At 42.4% G+C, this 14,287-nt stretch overlaps 1 protein-coding gene across 6 annotated transcripts in view; it reads left to right on the top strand.

The window, feature by feature from the left end:
- The window catches only part of KMT2E (lysine methyltransferase 2E (inactive)), a 73,941-nt gene extending 61,663 nt beyond the window's left edge, over nucleotides 1-12,278 (top strand). For all 6 annotated transcript variants that reach the window (XM_083183015.1, XM_083183011.1, XM_083183013.1 and 3 more), the window contains 5 exons: nucleotides 3,810-4,379; nucleotides 5,198-5,493; nucleotides 8,099-8,184; nucleotides 9,848-9,945; nucleotides 10,117-12,278. In XM_083183015.1, the coding sequence (XP_083039141.1) occupies nucleotides 3,810-4,379; nucleotides 5,198-5,493; nucleotides 8,099-8,184; nucleotides 9,848-9,945; nucleotides 10,117-11,523 (2,457 nt within the window). In that variant the 3' untranslated portion in view covers nucleotides 11,524-12,278. The remainder of the gene's footprint in view (nucleotides 1-3,809; nucleotides 4,380-5,197; nucleotides 5,494-8,098; nucleotides 8,185-9,847; nucleotides 9,946-10,116) is intronic.
- The last annotated feature ends 2,009 nt before the right edge of the window (nucleotides 12,279-14,287 follow it).

Below are 14,287 nucleotides of genomic sequence, written 5' to 3'. Positions count from 1 at the left end.
ATTCCTGCATATGTAGAGATCATACATATGCGTCCTTTTATATCTTTGCTTGGGCTGTGGCATGCCATGAAAAGGGGGCCCACCAGTGGGTGCTGGCACAAAAATTAGCATGCTGTGTGCACTTTACATTGTTCTTATCTGCCCTCCCAAGAATTGTCACAATATCAAATCTGTGTGCACTTTTCCTCTAGAGACTGCTGCTAGGCAAAAGAGAATATTATTAGGTTTGACTTTATCACTTTCCCTTCAGATCACAGCCTCTACCCCTGCTGCAACAGCCAACCATGCACAGACCTGTCACAATCTTTCAGTTGACTGCATGAGCGCTGGCACCAAAAATACATATAGAATATACAGTGATACAAAAAACGCACAATACAAAAAACTGTTAAATAATCATATGTTAAAGAAAAACACCTCTTTGCTGTTGCAAATTTTTGAGGAATATTTGTGGAGTGTCCTATCAAATGTACAGAAACTATAAATTTGTCTGTAAATAGTTTTAAAATATTGATTACTGTATATATTTTATGTATTTTTTTTTTTTTTTAAAGTTCTAAATATATATTCAAACTTCAGAAAGCTTTGCAATTAAAACAACTGTTCTTTGTAAATCAATCTGTTTGGGGTTTTTTTTTTTTTACCTCCCCAATAGACACTAAGGGGTAAATTTACTAAAGCTTCAAGAAATGACGGTGATGTTACCCATAAAAAACAAATTATCTTGATCATTTTCTAACATGCAATTGAGATATGATAGACAGAATCTTATGGGCAATATCAACTCTATTCATGTTTAGACGTGTCCTTACAGATCGTGCGGAGAAATGAGCCCAAATCTGATGTGTTTTGACATCCCCTTCTACCTGATGCACTGTCCCGTGCACATCCGGTCGGTGTGGAGAGGTCTGGCGGGCTGCACATCTATCGGATCGGACCCATCAATGGCACATCGCGGGTGCTTTTTAGCACTCGTGATGTGTTTGTCTGATCCGTAGATCTGTGCAAGCAGTGGAGCATCGGACTCAGGAACCTTTTATCCGACTCGGGGATGCTCTTTTCTCATCCTTGATTGTGTGATCCTGACGAAGGATGCCAGCCTCTGAGGTTGGTGGGCAGTAGTGGAGTCTCATCCCAGGGCCAATGGTCGGTCTGAGAAACAAGGCGACCAATCAAAACCCTTAAATTGAGAGCTGTCTACTTGACATTTCAACAGGCGGGTTCCCTGCTCCATCATCGAGCAGTGAAGGTGCAGTCCAACAACACCACCTCCGTGGCTTACATAAATCACCAGGATGGCACTTGTTCAGTAATGCAGGAGGTGTCCCACATTCTCGACCGGGTGCGAAAAGTTTCCTCTGGCACTATCGGCGGTCTATATACCGGGCTTTCTCAATTGGGAAGCAGATTTCTTGAGCAGGCAGGATGTCCATTCCAGAATTGTCCCTCCACCCAGAAGTATTTCACCAGCTGGTGTTACTATGGGGCCACCCACAGATATACTGGTTTGCATCCAGACGCAACCACAAGTTACGGAGCTCGCACAAGTGATCCCAGGATGTATCTCATAGATGGCCTAGCAGCTCCGTGGCCTTTCCAGTGGCTGTTTCCTCAATGCCCCGAATTGGCCGAAGCGAGCCTGGTTTGCAGATCTGAAGAGTCTGTCCTTTGCCCCTCCGTGGCGTCTTCTTCTTCAACCAGACTTGCTAACTCTGGGTCCTTGCCTCCATCCAGACCTTCAAAGTCTGAATTTGATGGCCTGGCTGTTGAGCGTTTGGTCTTAAGAGTCAAAGGATTTTAAGACCAGGTCATGATTTCTGTGAGGAAACCTTCTACAGTCTGCATTTTCCATAGAGTTTGGAGAACCTATTTCACCTGGTGCTCCCAATTTCCTGCATCCCTTTCAGAAATTTATATGTATAGCCCAAACCAGTTTGCTATCCCAAACATAAACTGATTAAACAATTATAGGAAACTCCTGAAACCAGACTCATTCTGGTGGCACATTTTTACATAAGACACACAGGAGAGCTCTTATTTTGCATTTTAAAGAAAGTGCTTGTACACAAAGAATTTGGTCAATCACACTAGGTCATGATGATTTACATATCCCTTTTGATGTTAGAATATCTTCAATAATAAAAGCAAATTACCTTGTTAAACATTTTACCTGGTAATTTGCCCTTCAACACTGGTCAAAGACCCAGGAATTTTGACCCGTTTGGACCTTTCACACAGAAGAAATACTTGTGTTATGAAGCAAATTATAGGGTAGAAATGCTTGACCTGGTAATTTTGCTATACTGTGTGGAAGAGGGGTCAGGCTCGGACCTGCAAAACAATGTGGCACTCAAATGTTGATAAAAGCCCAGGTTATTCCTTCTGAAAGTAGTATTATTTGCTTCCAATTGTCAAATCGTTTTGGAAACCAAATAAGTTATACATTTTACATGTAGGTTCCCATATTTCTATAACTGCGGATAGCGCAATAAATATAACCTGTTAAAAGACATTGAATATACCTTTTACAGTGCATTGTGCCCACACAACACTACACTCTTTTGTACTTGACCAATAAATCTATTTCTCTGATGAGACACTAGATGCCCTCCCATTGGCTTTGGTTTTCTTTGTGTTCTGGTTTGTTAGGCCCGGGCACCTGATCCTAGTTTGTGGGTTTGTTTATGTGCCTGAACTTTTTCCCCCCTTCTCTTGTCTCCTGCCTTTTTACCTTTGCTAGATGAAAACTGACTGACTGGGGCAGGGCATAGGAGAGGAGGAGCATTAGCTGCTCTGCAAGTTAACATCTTAGTGCCCAGACTCCTCCAGCACCAGCTATGCCCCACATGATTTCCCAGTGTTTCCCATGGCATCAGAGAAACAGATTTATCAGGCAAGAACCTAGATCTTGTTTTCAGTGTGGGCTTTCATTATTTATTGTATACAGGTATTTATCTTATCATTTTTGGCCTGCAGGGCCATTCAAGAACATAAGCATCAATGCTGACATGGGTTTCCTAACTATGTGTTCTGGAATACTTTTTATGTAGCTACTAACCAGTTTTGGGCTTTTCAGGATTCTGCTACCTCCCCCTTGCCTTTGTACACTTTGTGGAAACCATTTTTTCCCCTTGCATGATTATGTATAGCCTGGTCACAAGCACTCACAGTTGTTGTGCTGGAAACATGGTATAAACTTAGAATGATAGTTCTGAGACCGCAAAGAACTTGTACCTATTCTTCACTACCGAGTTCGGCCTGCGTATCACAAACTGTAGTGGTCTTGGACATTTGCAAAATGCATCCACTTTGTGGAAGTTTTGGTTGAGGCAGGCCTTCAAGAGTAATCCTAGTGTAATGTCGGTCTGGTTAAATATAGTGATGGACAATATTGATGATGATCGTACTATTACTATTCATACTACTTATATGTTAATTAAAAAGGATTTGCTCAAATCCTTTTTAATTATGTTTATAGAATTTGATTTGGTCAGTCAGTATTTCTTGGTATTGTGGTCCCTTTGCTGCCCCTTCCACTCAGGATCTATTTGGACTCCTATTGAGGTTTACACAAATGTCCATGTCACTAAAGTTTGATTGAAATTACAGTGCTGGGCATGTGGGGAAATATAGATATTCTTTTTATATTTGCATTCAGTTTGGTGCCCTGGATACTAGGTTTTGTTAACTGTAGACAACTTTTGATTCATTACTCTGCTAGCTAGAATTATGTCATACCTTATTTCACTTGTGATTTCAACTAAACGTGTACATTGTGCCTGTTAATGTAATGCTCTATTTGTTACCAGGTTACTGACCGAGCAGCAACATCTCTGTCGATGAGTTCACTCAGAAATTGTAACCTAACCGAAATGGGAGTGCAAGAAATAAAACCTATTGGCTATTCAAGCCCACGGAGTAGGACTGAAGTAAACAGACCATGCACGTCAGAAAGTGAGTCTGTGCCAGACCATCATTTGGGACTTGACTTGAAGGCACATACTGTACTGCAAAAGAATATGGAGCCCTTGTCCCTAGAAAGGACTGATTCAAACAGCCAGCAGGAGACTGCTCACTGTGGACAAGGAGCTGTATATCCATCTTGGATCAAAAGCCCAGAAAGGACAGGGATAAACTTCTCTGCAGTCAATTCTAATTTGAGAGACTTGACCCCTTCTCACCAGTTAGAAGGTGGCGGTGGGTTCAGAATGAATGACTCAAAGTGCCTGATTCAAGAGGATGCCCGTACCATGTTCATAGATGGTTCCATTTTCTGTTCTTCAGATGAAGGACTTGTTACTGGATTTGGAAGAGCACTTTGTAGTGATGGTGTTTTGGATGGAAATGGAACACAACTAAATCCTCCACAAAAGAAAAAGGTGAGCTGTAAGTTTGTAGAATTTTAAACCTAAGCGCTGAGTATTGGTTAATAAATACTCAGACCTTATGTCTACATCCAGATTTCCTTGTAGCAGAATTTTTTTTTTCTTTAAACCCTGTATTTTAGGTTTCTAAAGCTTGGTTATCTGTTTTTTTTAAATAAAGTTAATTGTGTAGGCTATACAAGGGTTAAAAATAGAAGCAGTCTCACATCTTTCTATTATCATCATTTGGAGCAAAGAATAGGTGTTGCTATCGTTTTTTTATAAAATCTGACCAATATCTAGGCAAAACTAATAAACATGAGTTAAAATTATTGTGAAGGCTTAACATGTAAGAGTGACTGGTATTACTGTGTAGTGTGTGTCCACACTGTATGTGCATATAAATTTGCCGTAAACCATGGGAAAATAGCTGGTACATTAATCACCAGCGATGGGGGAGATGGCCGCCGGGCCCTATTTAATGCTGTCTTCCCTGACAGCATTGAGCAGGGTATCTCGGCAGAACGAGCCCGACACAAGATGTCGGGCTCGTTCTGCCGGGAAGTGATGCGACTTGCTTCCAAGCCCCCTTTTTGTCCCACTGCAGGCGGGACATTGAATCCCGCCTGCGTGTTCTCGGTTCAGCTGAACGGGACCGGGTCACGGCGGTCCAGCAAGCTCGACCACCGTGACTTCCAGATTGAATACCCCCCTAAATGTTACCTGCTATGTCACTCTCCTTTTCATTCACACTATACATATGAATGTATTCTGTTATTACTTTTATAATATACTTTGTAAATAATTCTATGTCCCTTTTTTTTACTCTTTAGGTATCATTGCTGGAATACCGGAAAAGACAGCGTGAAGCCAGAAAGAGTGGCTCTAAATCTGAAAGTTTATCTCTGGACACACTTTCCCCACATCCAGACAATGGAAATCTAGTTGGGAACTGTGCTACTGAAAACTTCAGTAGCAATGTGGAGAACATAGAACCCATTGAGTTTGTGTCTAATCAGACTGTACCGCAGCCAGCTGAAGTCCAAAATGCTTCATCGGAGGAGACAGACCAAAATTCTCCCGCAATGGATACCTCTCCAAATGAGAAAAATGATCCAGAGGTCCAATGGTAATTATTATTTTTTATTTATATATTTATTATTATTTTTGTTCACTAAGTTTTTTGTTTTTTTTTGTTTTCTGATTCGTCCTATGGTGATAAGTATAAGCAGTGGTATAAGTATTTTTTGAAACGGCATAATCTGATTTCAGTAATATTGTTATACCAGCCACTACTTTTTAACCCTTTCAGTGCCAACATCTGTTAGTGATGTGCAAAATATCCACAAGAATGCCAGCGTCACTCAGATTTGTTTATATAAATCTAAATAAAAAATTTGTTAAAAAAAAATTCCTCTAAGGTAAACATTACAGGTCATTATGAATAATAGAATAAAATGTTTGCTTGGCAATTTTCACACTTGTATTGACAATTTCACTTGGCACTCAAAGGGTTAAAACAACACACAGAAAATATTTCCTTCATGAATGTTCTCTTGATGAGTTAATTATTATTATTTTTTTTTATAGCGTTAAACCATTGGTTCCCAAACTGGGGTGCCTTGGAACTCTTGCATGGTCCAGGACCAATTTCAATTATTTATGGTCAATGTAATGGGCAAAACCAGTGCTTATGAGCAAACAAACTGAAGCGAATCTTGTCCTTCACCACAATGACCCCAAGGATGACTTGTAATAACAATTTACTTTACTTATAATTTATTGCTAAATTACTCAATAAGAAGCTTTTGGCCAAGTGGTGCCATAAAAAAGTTTTTCGTAATCAAGAAAGTTTGGGAACCACTGGCATAAACTATAACACCGCTGTTCTGTCAAACAATGTGAAGCAAATGAACTTGATAACTTTTAAGGGGCAATTTACTTTCTATGCCATCCCGATAAAATTGCACGGTGCCGTGTACACATTCCATTTAGACTATATACACAGATCTGCACTATAGTCTTGCCTGAACATTCTATCTGATTTTGATACTGCGCATCGGGATGAAATCAAACAAATTACATTTTTACTTCTATAAGCAAAATCAAATTGAACAATAGATTAAATCGGAACATGTGTACACCACAATAGTGTACCTCAAGAGTGAGCGATAAAACCGCTTGTTACATGACTTGGTTATATTTGTGGACCTGATTAAAAGTTGGACACAAATTTGCGCTGTGCTGCTGCTTTGCCAAAAGCAGATCTGAGACGATAAACTAATGCCACAGGAGCAACTTTTGCACAGATGCCCACCACTGTCTTCTCAGATCCATTGACTACATTCAAAGGTTTAACATCAGTGAAACATTGCGACCATTGCACAGACCATGAGCAAGTGAGCCAATCCTAAGGTTTCTCAAACTGTCCACCGCAAAAAAGCTGCCAATGTCAGTAACTGCATCAGAAGACAGTTGCTCTTGGCTGTAATAAAATATTCTGTCTGGATTAATATTAGTTAATGGGGGCCAGGTGCTCTAGCCTTGATTAGTGGCTATCAGTCACTGTTGGTACAACAATTCTCAGTGGTATATTTAATAAAAGCCATTTCACAATGACAGCTATAGAACAATCCCCAAGTTTAGGGGCATCCCTCAAATGGTGAAAATAGTTTTTTTTCCGGACTCTGTTAAATATATTTATCGGACACTGTGTTCCAACTCCTTTTTCACTCCATTCTGTTTAAATTTGCTGTGAACAAAAGGTACAGATTGAGGTCCAATTGGATGAGGAGACCTACAGATGTGTCCACATCTACCCTCCATGCGATACAGCTCTGTGTGAATCTGTAGAGTTGGACATTGTGGTGGTTTTTTTCCCCTTTACCATCTTCTTTCCAAAACGGAATGCTACATTAGTGTTTTCATGGAAGAAACTAACGTTCCATTACTTTAATCAACAGAAGCTGATTGTGCATCCTATTTGCTCCGTTTTGCAAATAAGATGCTATTTAACAGAAAAAGACACCTGGTGCTACACAGTTGCACGAAGTCATGAAGAGCTGTTTAATGCGAAAGGAGGCCTAGATGTGGACACATTTAAAAACACAGAACTTGTTTGCAGTATAGTACAGTACTTGCAACAGTGCCCTATACACCCCAAGGTTGGCAATATCCCCCAAATGTTATTACGCATTCTGTGGATTGCTATATACAATGTACTATATGACTGTCTAATATTACTTTTACGTGTCTAGCGCAATATTTTATCTGGCATCTTTTTTTTGTGTGTGTGTTGAAAATGCATCTTAGTTGAAATTCCCCCCCCCCCCCCCCCCCCCCAAAAAAAAACAACCACCCACTAATACTGGGATTTGTAGTTCTGTCTTTTCATTGTTGTAGTACTTCGAGTCTCATATTTCCATGCAAAAAGATGGTAGTTGAAAAGCTATATAATCTTTTGCATGGATTTCTTTGTTGTGAATCAATTTCACACGAGCGGTTAATGTTTTGTGGCTTGCTCTGTTACGGTTTACTATTATTATTAATAATTCACACAATGTCATTACTGTTTTGTATACCAATTTCCCATCTGGTCTGCATTTTCTCTTCAGAACCATTGCTTTACAAGTAGAACCAAGTTTAGTTATTCACACTGATGGGGCGTCCCAGTGGTGTATGGGTCCCATTTATTTGGCTTTTCTAAATATTATGTTATTTAATATTTATTGCAGGACTTCTTCAACCTCTGTGGAACAAGTCAGAGAGAGGAGCTATCATAGAGCCTTGCTACTAAGCGACCACAGGAAGGATAAAGATGGTGAGTGATTTCGGTCTTGTCCTATTAAGAATACGGTATTCTGTAACAAGCAGGTGGTATCCTATAGGGCTCAGTAGTGTTCTCTACTTCTTCCATGTAGATCTAGAGCAAGTCCAATAACCTGCGAATGGTTGCAAGTTGCCACCTTGTGACTTCTCCCAAACTCACCGCTCTTTAATGCCTAACTGGTACTGTGAGTGCCGCTAAATCGCAAACACAATGTTTTTTGGGTAATTAAATTGACCCTCTAGTTTCTTTACCTGGACCAATATTGCAAACTCTAATGCCCTTATTTGCATTTGAAGAATCTGTATTTAAAAAGTGTACGTTATGTTTTTAAGGGTTTTTTTTTTTCTTTTTTTCTTCAATTATGGCCTCCCCTTTAGAAATACACATTGGGCTGTATTCAATGCTCAGCGAGCGCAGGGGCAGTGTACGCTGTAACGCTTTCGCCTGCGCTCGCTGGGCTTTCGCTGTCATTTTGATTCACTGCCTGCCCCGCCGTTCACCAAATTCAACGCCTCAGGGGCTTGCTGACCCTGATGGTGAAAATACCCCAATACAACAGAAGGCAGGAGGGGGACAGGGCGGAGGGATGGAGGGCTGCGCTGCTGATTACATAACATTTGCAGTGGGGGCGCCGCTGATCTCACATATATGCTGCAGGGACCCCCTGCCCGCTGGTGGGTGGCATGCAGTGGGGTCTGGTAGCGCTGGCAGGAAGGGGGTCCCTGACACGTGTTTTAGATCAGCGGATGGAAACTACTAGTTCCCATCTGCTGCAGGGACCCCACCGCTGACTTCACATACGCCGCAGAGCCTCCCTGCCCACCAGCGCTACCCTGCGCTGCTAGACCCCGCTGCATGCCACCCACTATTATCAGGGAGGAGAAGGAGGGCTGGTTGGGATACAGGCACAGAAGCTGCTCTGGTGCCGCTTGTGCATATGTAATAATCGGGACCAAGCATAGTGAATATCGAATGAGCGGGTCCCCGCCCCCCTGTTGACGTCATGAAAGGGTTTTTTTTACTTTATTTATGTGCTGCATGTTTTTTTTTTTTTTTATAAAAATAGCAAGATCCTTCAAATAATAAAAAAAAAAAAAAAAAAAAAAGATTTTTGGACACCAAAAAAATGAATAGAAAACCTTTATTTTAAAAGAACACATTCCAGTTCACCAAAAAAAGATGTTCAATGCAAAACGGAGATATCAAAAATCGCGGCGAAAGTATTTCTCCATTCTAGGATTGAATACATTGTCGGCGAATTAGAGTCAAAACCCCATTGAAATACACCGGCGAATTGCCGCGAGCATGAAACCGAGAACTGTCCGGCATTCACTGTTCGCTTTCGGTGAACATTGAATACAGCAAATAACATTTTCTGAGGAAAAATTGGCTGTTTCGCTGATAAACAGCCCAGTTCACCAGAGCATTGAATACTGCCCATTGCCTAAAGGCCCACATGTTTTTATTATGTGTGAAAGCAATGCAGGGAGAGCCCACTTTGCCCTAATGTGGCAGATACACTGGCTTATTCCCTACTCCTGTTTGTGTCATACACCCTAATCCTAGTCCTTCTACTTGCTCTTTGTGACTTCTGGGAAGTTTAGGGAACAGCTAGCGACATTCATGTTTTGTCTGTTTGTTTTCCCCCACCCAGATGGAGAGCCAGAAAATGGAGAATGTGTTACTGTAAAAGAAAGCCAGTCTCCAGATCAATGTCAGAAGCATTGTAGTCCCTCCAAACAACAGAATGTGGTAAGGAGGCATAATGGCTACCTACATTTATGTAGCCTTGAAAAATAATGAAATATATTGTTGGTGTTTTGCCAGGGTGTAGCACTCAGAAAAGACATGCAGGCACTAGAAAGAGATGTATGTAATGTAAAATAAATATATTCCACTCTTATTCTTCCTCTTTCTTTGCAGGCCTGCTCTTCAGGACCTAGAACAGATCCTGCCCAAGAATCCATCGTACATACAACTGTGGCTGACGCTTCAAGCCCCTATAAACCTGAGCTGCAACAGAAACAGCTGTCCCTTTCGAAAACTCATGTTTCTCAACCTCATTCACAGAAGCTGCCTTCTACGCCTTTAAAATTGCATTGTCCTTCATCCCCTCATCTGGAACAATCCCCTAAGCCTTCCACCCCACACACACCCATTCAGCATGGCTATCTTTCACCAAAGCCCCATTCACAACAGCTAGGCTCTCCATTTAGACCTCATCACCCTCCACCGCACCAGGTGGGGACGCCGCAAAGAGAAAACCATGTAAACTTTTATCCTGTTTCTCAGAACCTTCAGACTTCTAATCCACAGCCAGGAGGTGGACAGTTGTTTTCCCAGGCACAGACAGGACAATGTTCAACAGTTTATAGTTCATTTAATCAACCGAATGTAAACGGTTCTGCTCCGCCTCCCCCTCCTCCTCCGCCAACCGCAAACTTTTATCAAAACCAGCAACCATCTGCATCTTTTCAGAATTATAGTCAAATCAAAGGAAGTATTCCCCAGCAAACTGTGTTTACATCCTGTCCAAATCAGGGCCATCCAACAACAACCGGGCAACCAGCAATTCAAGGACATCATGTAAATACGGGACATTATTTGCCTTCTCAGAATGCTGCTGTCCACCTCCAGGGTACACCCTCTGGTGTTCCGCCTCCACCGCCGCCACCCCCACCTGGATGCCATCAAACACATGTGGCGGGACCCGTTCTTGCAGTCCCAGTTGCTAGTGCCACGCTTATTCATTCGCAGTCAACAGGACACCATTTACCACCACCTCCCCCTCCACCACCTGGGCCAGGTCCACATCACTCACACATGCAACATGTTACAACAGGACATCAAGGCCTGCAGGTGCAACACCAGCATGTTCTAAATACTGCTCCTCCACCCCCTCCTCCTCCCCCACCCCCTCCACCTCAGTCTACTAATGTTTTAGGTAGTACTGGGCATCACTCAGCATCAGCACAAGGATTGCACTTGCAGACTCACCAAGGACCTGCAATTTTTCCTTCAGGGGCTCATTCAGGCGTAGCACCATATTCAACCCAAGCTCCAATTCATAACACAGTTGGACCTGTATCACAACAATCTGCACCTGGACCACACCTCCCGCTTCCAAATCAGGGGCCTCATATTCAACCACAAGGACCAAACAGTATTGCAACACCTGCAGGATTCTGTCCCCATCCTGGGTCTGTAAGTCTCCCCCATGGGGTGCAAGGACCACAGCAGGCTTCAGCAGTTCCTGGCCAGATAAATATTCACAGACCGCAGGTGCCACCAACTTTTCAAAACAATTACCATGGTTCAGGCTGGCATTAAGTTTGGTTTTGCTGTGCATAAACATTTTTAAAAAATGTAAAATATCTGTATATTTTATATGTACCTTATAAAGGTACTTTTTAAAGCCTGTATATGAAAATTTGTAAAAATTCAATTACTGGTGCGCTTTCATTTTATTTTATGTCTACTGAGCTTTTAAGCCAGTTTTGAGTCTTTTAGTTTATTAAACATTCCAGTTCTGTTTCAATGCAGCATAGTTAAAACTACATAACATGTAAGTCACTCGTCCAAGTTCAGTATGTTTTATATATGTGATTTAAATACACAGATAAGAGCACTAACACATTTTATTTTTGTGCGATGTGCACATATAGATAACACAAAGCCAGTTTTAATGTTACATTGCTCCTTCTTGCTTATTTACACAATTGTAATTTAATGTATAGTTCTGTTTAACAACTTCTTTAGAAGTTTTGTAAATACTGTATTTGCTTGTTTATTGCTTAAAGCTTCCACCTCATTTGATAACATGTACATAGGTTTTTTTTTTTTTTTTATTGTATGATCCTTGTTGAAGTAGTACAGTATATGACAGTTTATTTTTTTGTAATATACTGTCACATTGCAGCACTGGTTGGGCATTTTAATTCATGTTAAATAAACCACAATTATGTCTGTTTTATCAGGTTAGTCCTTTCATACATTTTACAAAATTAAAAAGTTAATGCGTCATTACAGCACTTAAACTGTACATTAAAATGCGTTGTCAGCACTTTTTCCTGACTATTCCAAAACCTGTTGTAGTGTTGTTTTTAAAAGGATCTTAATGTAACTGCAGTTTATGGAGTTCCGTTAATCAAGTTCACTTATGTTGAATTAAAACTGTAAACTGGTCCCAATAATAACGCTTTATTAAATTGCCCATTATTATTTTATTTTTTGCTTAGTCCTATAAAAAAACTATCCCCTCTATGAAAAATTGGCTAATTACCAAAATTGTTTCTACTTGAGCAATTCTATTACTTCTACTGTTTCCCCATTGTTACTCTTTTGAGATCTCAGAAATGAATGTGTAGGATATTAAACTTGAAATTTTGATACTAATTGGAAAAATGCAAACATTAGTAAAGGCTTGATAACTTTTATATAATAAGCAAAGGCAGTGTATCTGTGTAAGACATTAGATCTACAATGTCTAGGTCTACATCTGGTCGACCATTAATGTTAGACAGTCACAAGGTCGTCCGGGTCCAATGGTCAACATTGAAAAGGTCGACAGGGTTCAAAGGTAGACAGAGTTTAAAGGTCAACATGAGTTTTTCTCCTTCATCCACTAGGTGTCACTGGAGTAACAATGGGGGATAGAAGGGCGACCACAGGGAGCATGGGCACTTTAAATATAATTAAGTGTGGCCAACTCCTCCCCCTTCTACTCCCCACCTAGGCAGTCATAGAATGTGCCCTCATGGGAGCTGGTCACACTTCTGGCTTGCTCCAGGGCACAACTTTTAAAAGCTTGAAAATTTTTATTACAACAACAGACAGGCAGTCTGCCGCTGCCTGTTTGCATAGTGGGAGCTGTCGGTGGGGATCTGGCCGCAGCTGCGTGCGGCTCGTGCCCGGTCCCCGGCTGCGGAGACAACCGTCTCCGGAGAGACAGCCACCACTGCACGTGGTACATGTCCCGTCCTCCCTCAGCCTCTACCGCCGCTGACCAGCAAGGCAGCGGTAATGTATTCCTGATCCTCCCGCTTAGCGCGGGGGTCAGTGATTTAAAAATATGGCGGTAGTGCAGGTTTTTTAAGAAACTGGCGCCATATTGGGAGCACGGAGCAAGGGGGTGGAGCTACCGCGTGGTACGCTCCCAGCAGCCCCGGCATTTCCCCAGCGTGACTGAGCTGCGGCGACCATCTTTTTAGTGCGCACCGCTGCTGACACGCTGAGGGACTCTGTTTGCGGCTGAGACGGTCACAGACTCAAGCACAGCCTTCTCCCGATGTCCAGACCTGCAAAAGCTTCCGCAAGCCCTGCATGCAGACAGTGGAGTTAGAGCTGGGTGAGACAGTTCTGGGCTGTATGTAAATTGGGCTATAGCGCTCTCTGGTATATACCATAGCATTGTTGATGGCCTCTGGCATCTTAGGAGCACGCATATCGGCTCTGTCCATATCGGCACGCCGATCACTTTGGCTCCGCTAGTGGCAAGCTGATGCGGAGTCCAAGCGGGCAGTAGAAGCACTCCCCTTCACGGGTGAGGTACTGTTTGGGCCCGAACTAGATAAGTGGATATCACAAGCCACTGGTGGAAAACCACTTTTCTCCCTTCCACGGCCCCTCCTCCTTCTACTCGTAGGACCTTTCAGGGAACGTCCTTTCGGCCTCAGGCAAAGTTCAGAGGTCGCTCTAGAGGAGGCGCTGCATCTCAGAGAGGCTCCAGAGGTCGTGGCAGCGGTGCTTTCTCTTCCACCCAAGAGGCCAAGGCCTCCACCAAGCCCACCGCATGACCGGTTTCAGGCCCACCTGGGGGATCCCAGGGTGGGAGCGCGTCTTCAAGGCTTCAGGCACATTTGGCTGCAGTCTTGCCAGGACGCTTGGGTGCGAGATCTGGTAGCCTTTGGCTACAAGATACATTTCCAAAAACCACCCCCTCACCAGTTTTTCAAAACCGGTTTGCCAGTTTCAGCAGAAAAGAGCCTGCTACTAACTGCGGCCATCCAAAAGTTGGTTTCGGCAGGGGTGGTTATCCCGGTCCCAGCAGACCAAAGGACCTTGGGGTTCTACTCCACCCTCTTTCTGGTCCCCA

The sequence above is a fragment of the Crinia signifera genome, chromosome 4 (genome assembly GCF_055691185.1).
Source record: "Crinia signifera chromosome 4, ASM5569118v1, whole genome shotgun sequence".
Taxonomy (NCBI): Eukaryota; Metazoa; Chordata; class Amphibia; order Anura; family Myobatrachidae; genus Crinia; species Crinia signifera.
The sequence above is the reverse complement of the archived record's forward strand: the minus strand, read 5'-3'. Positions and strand labels throughout refer to the sequence as shown.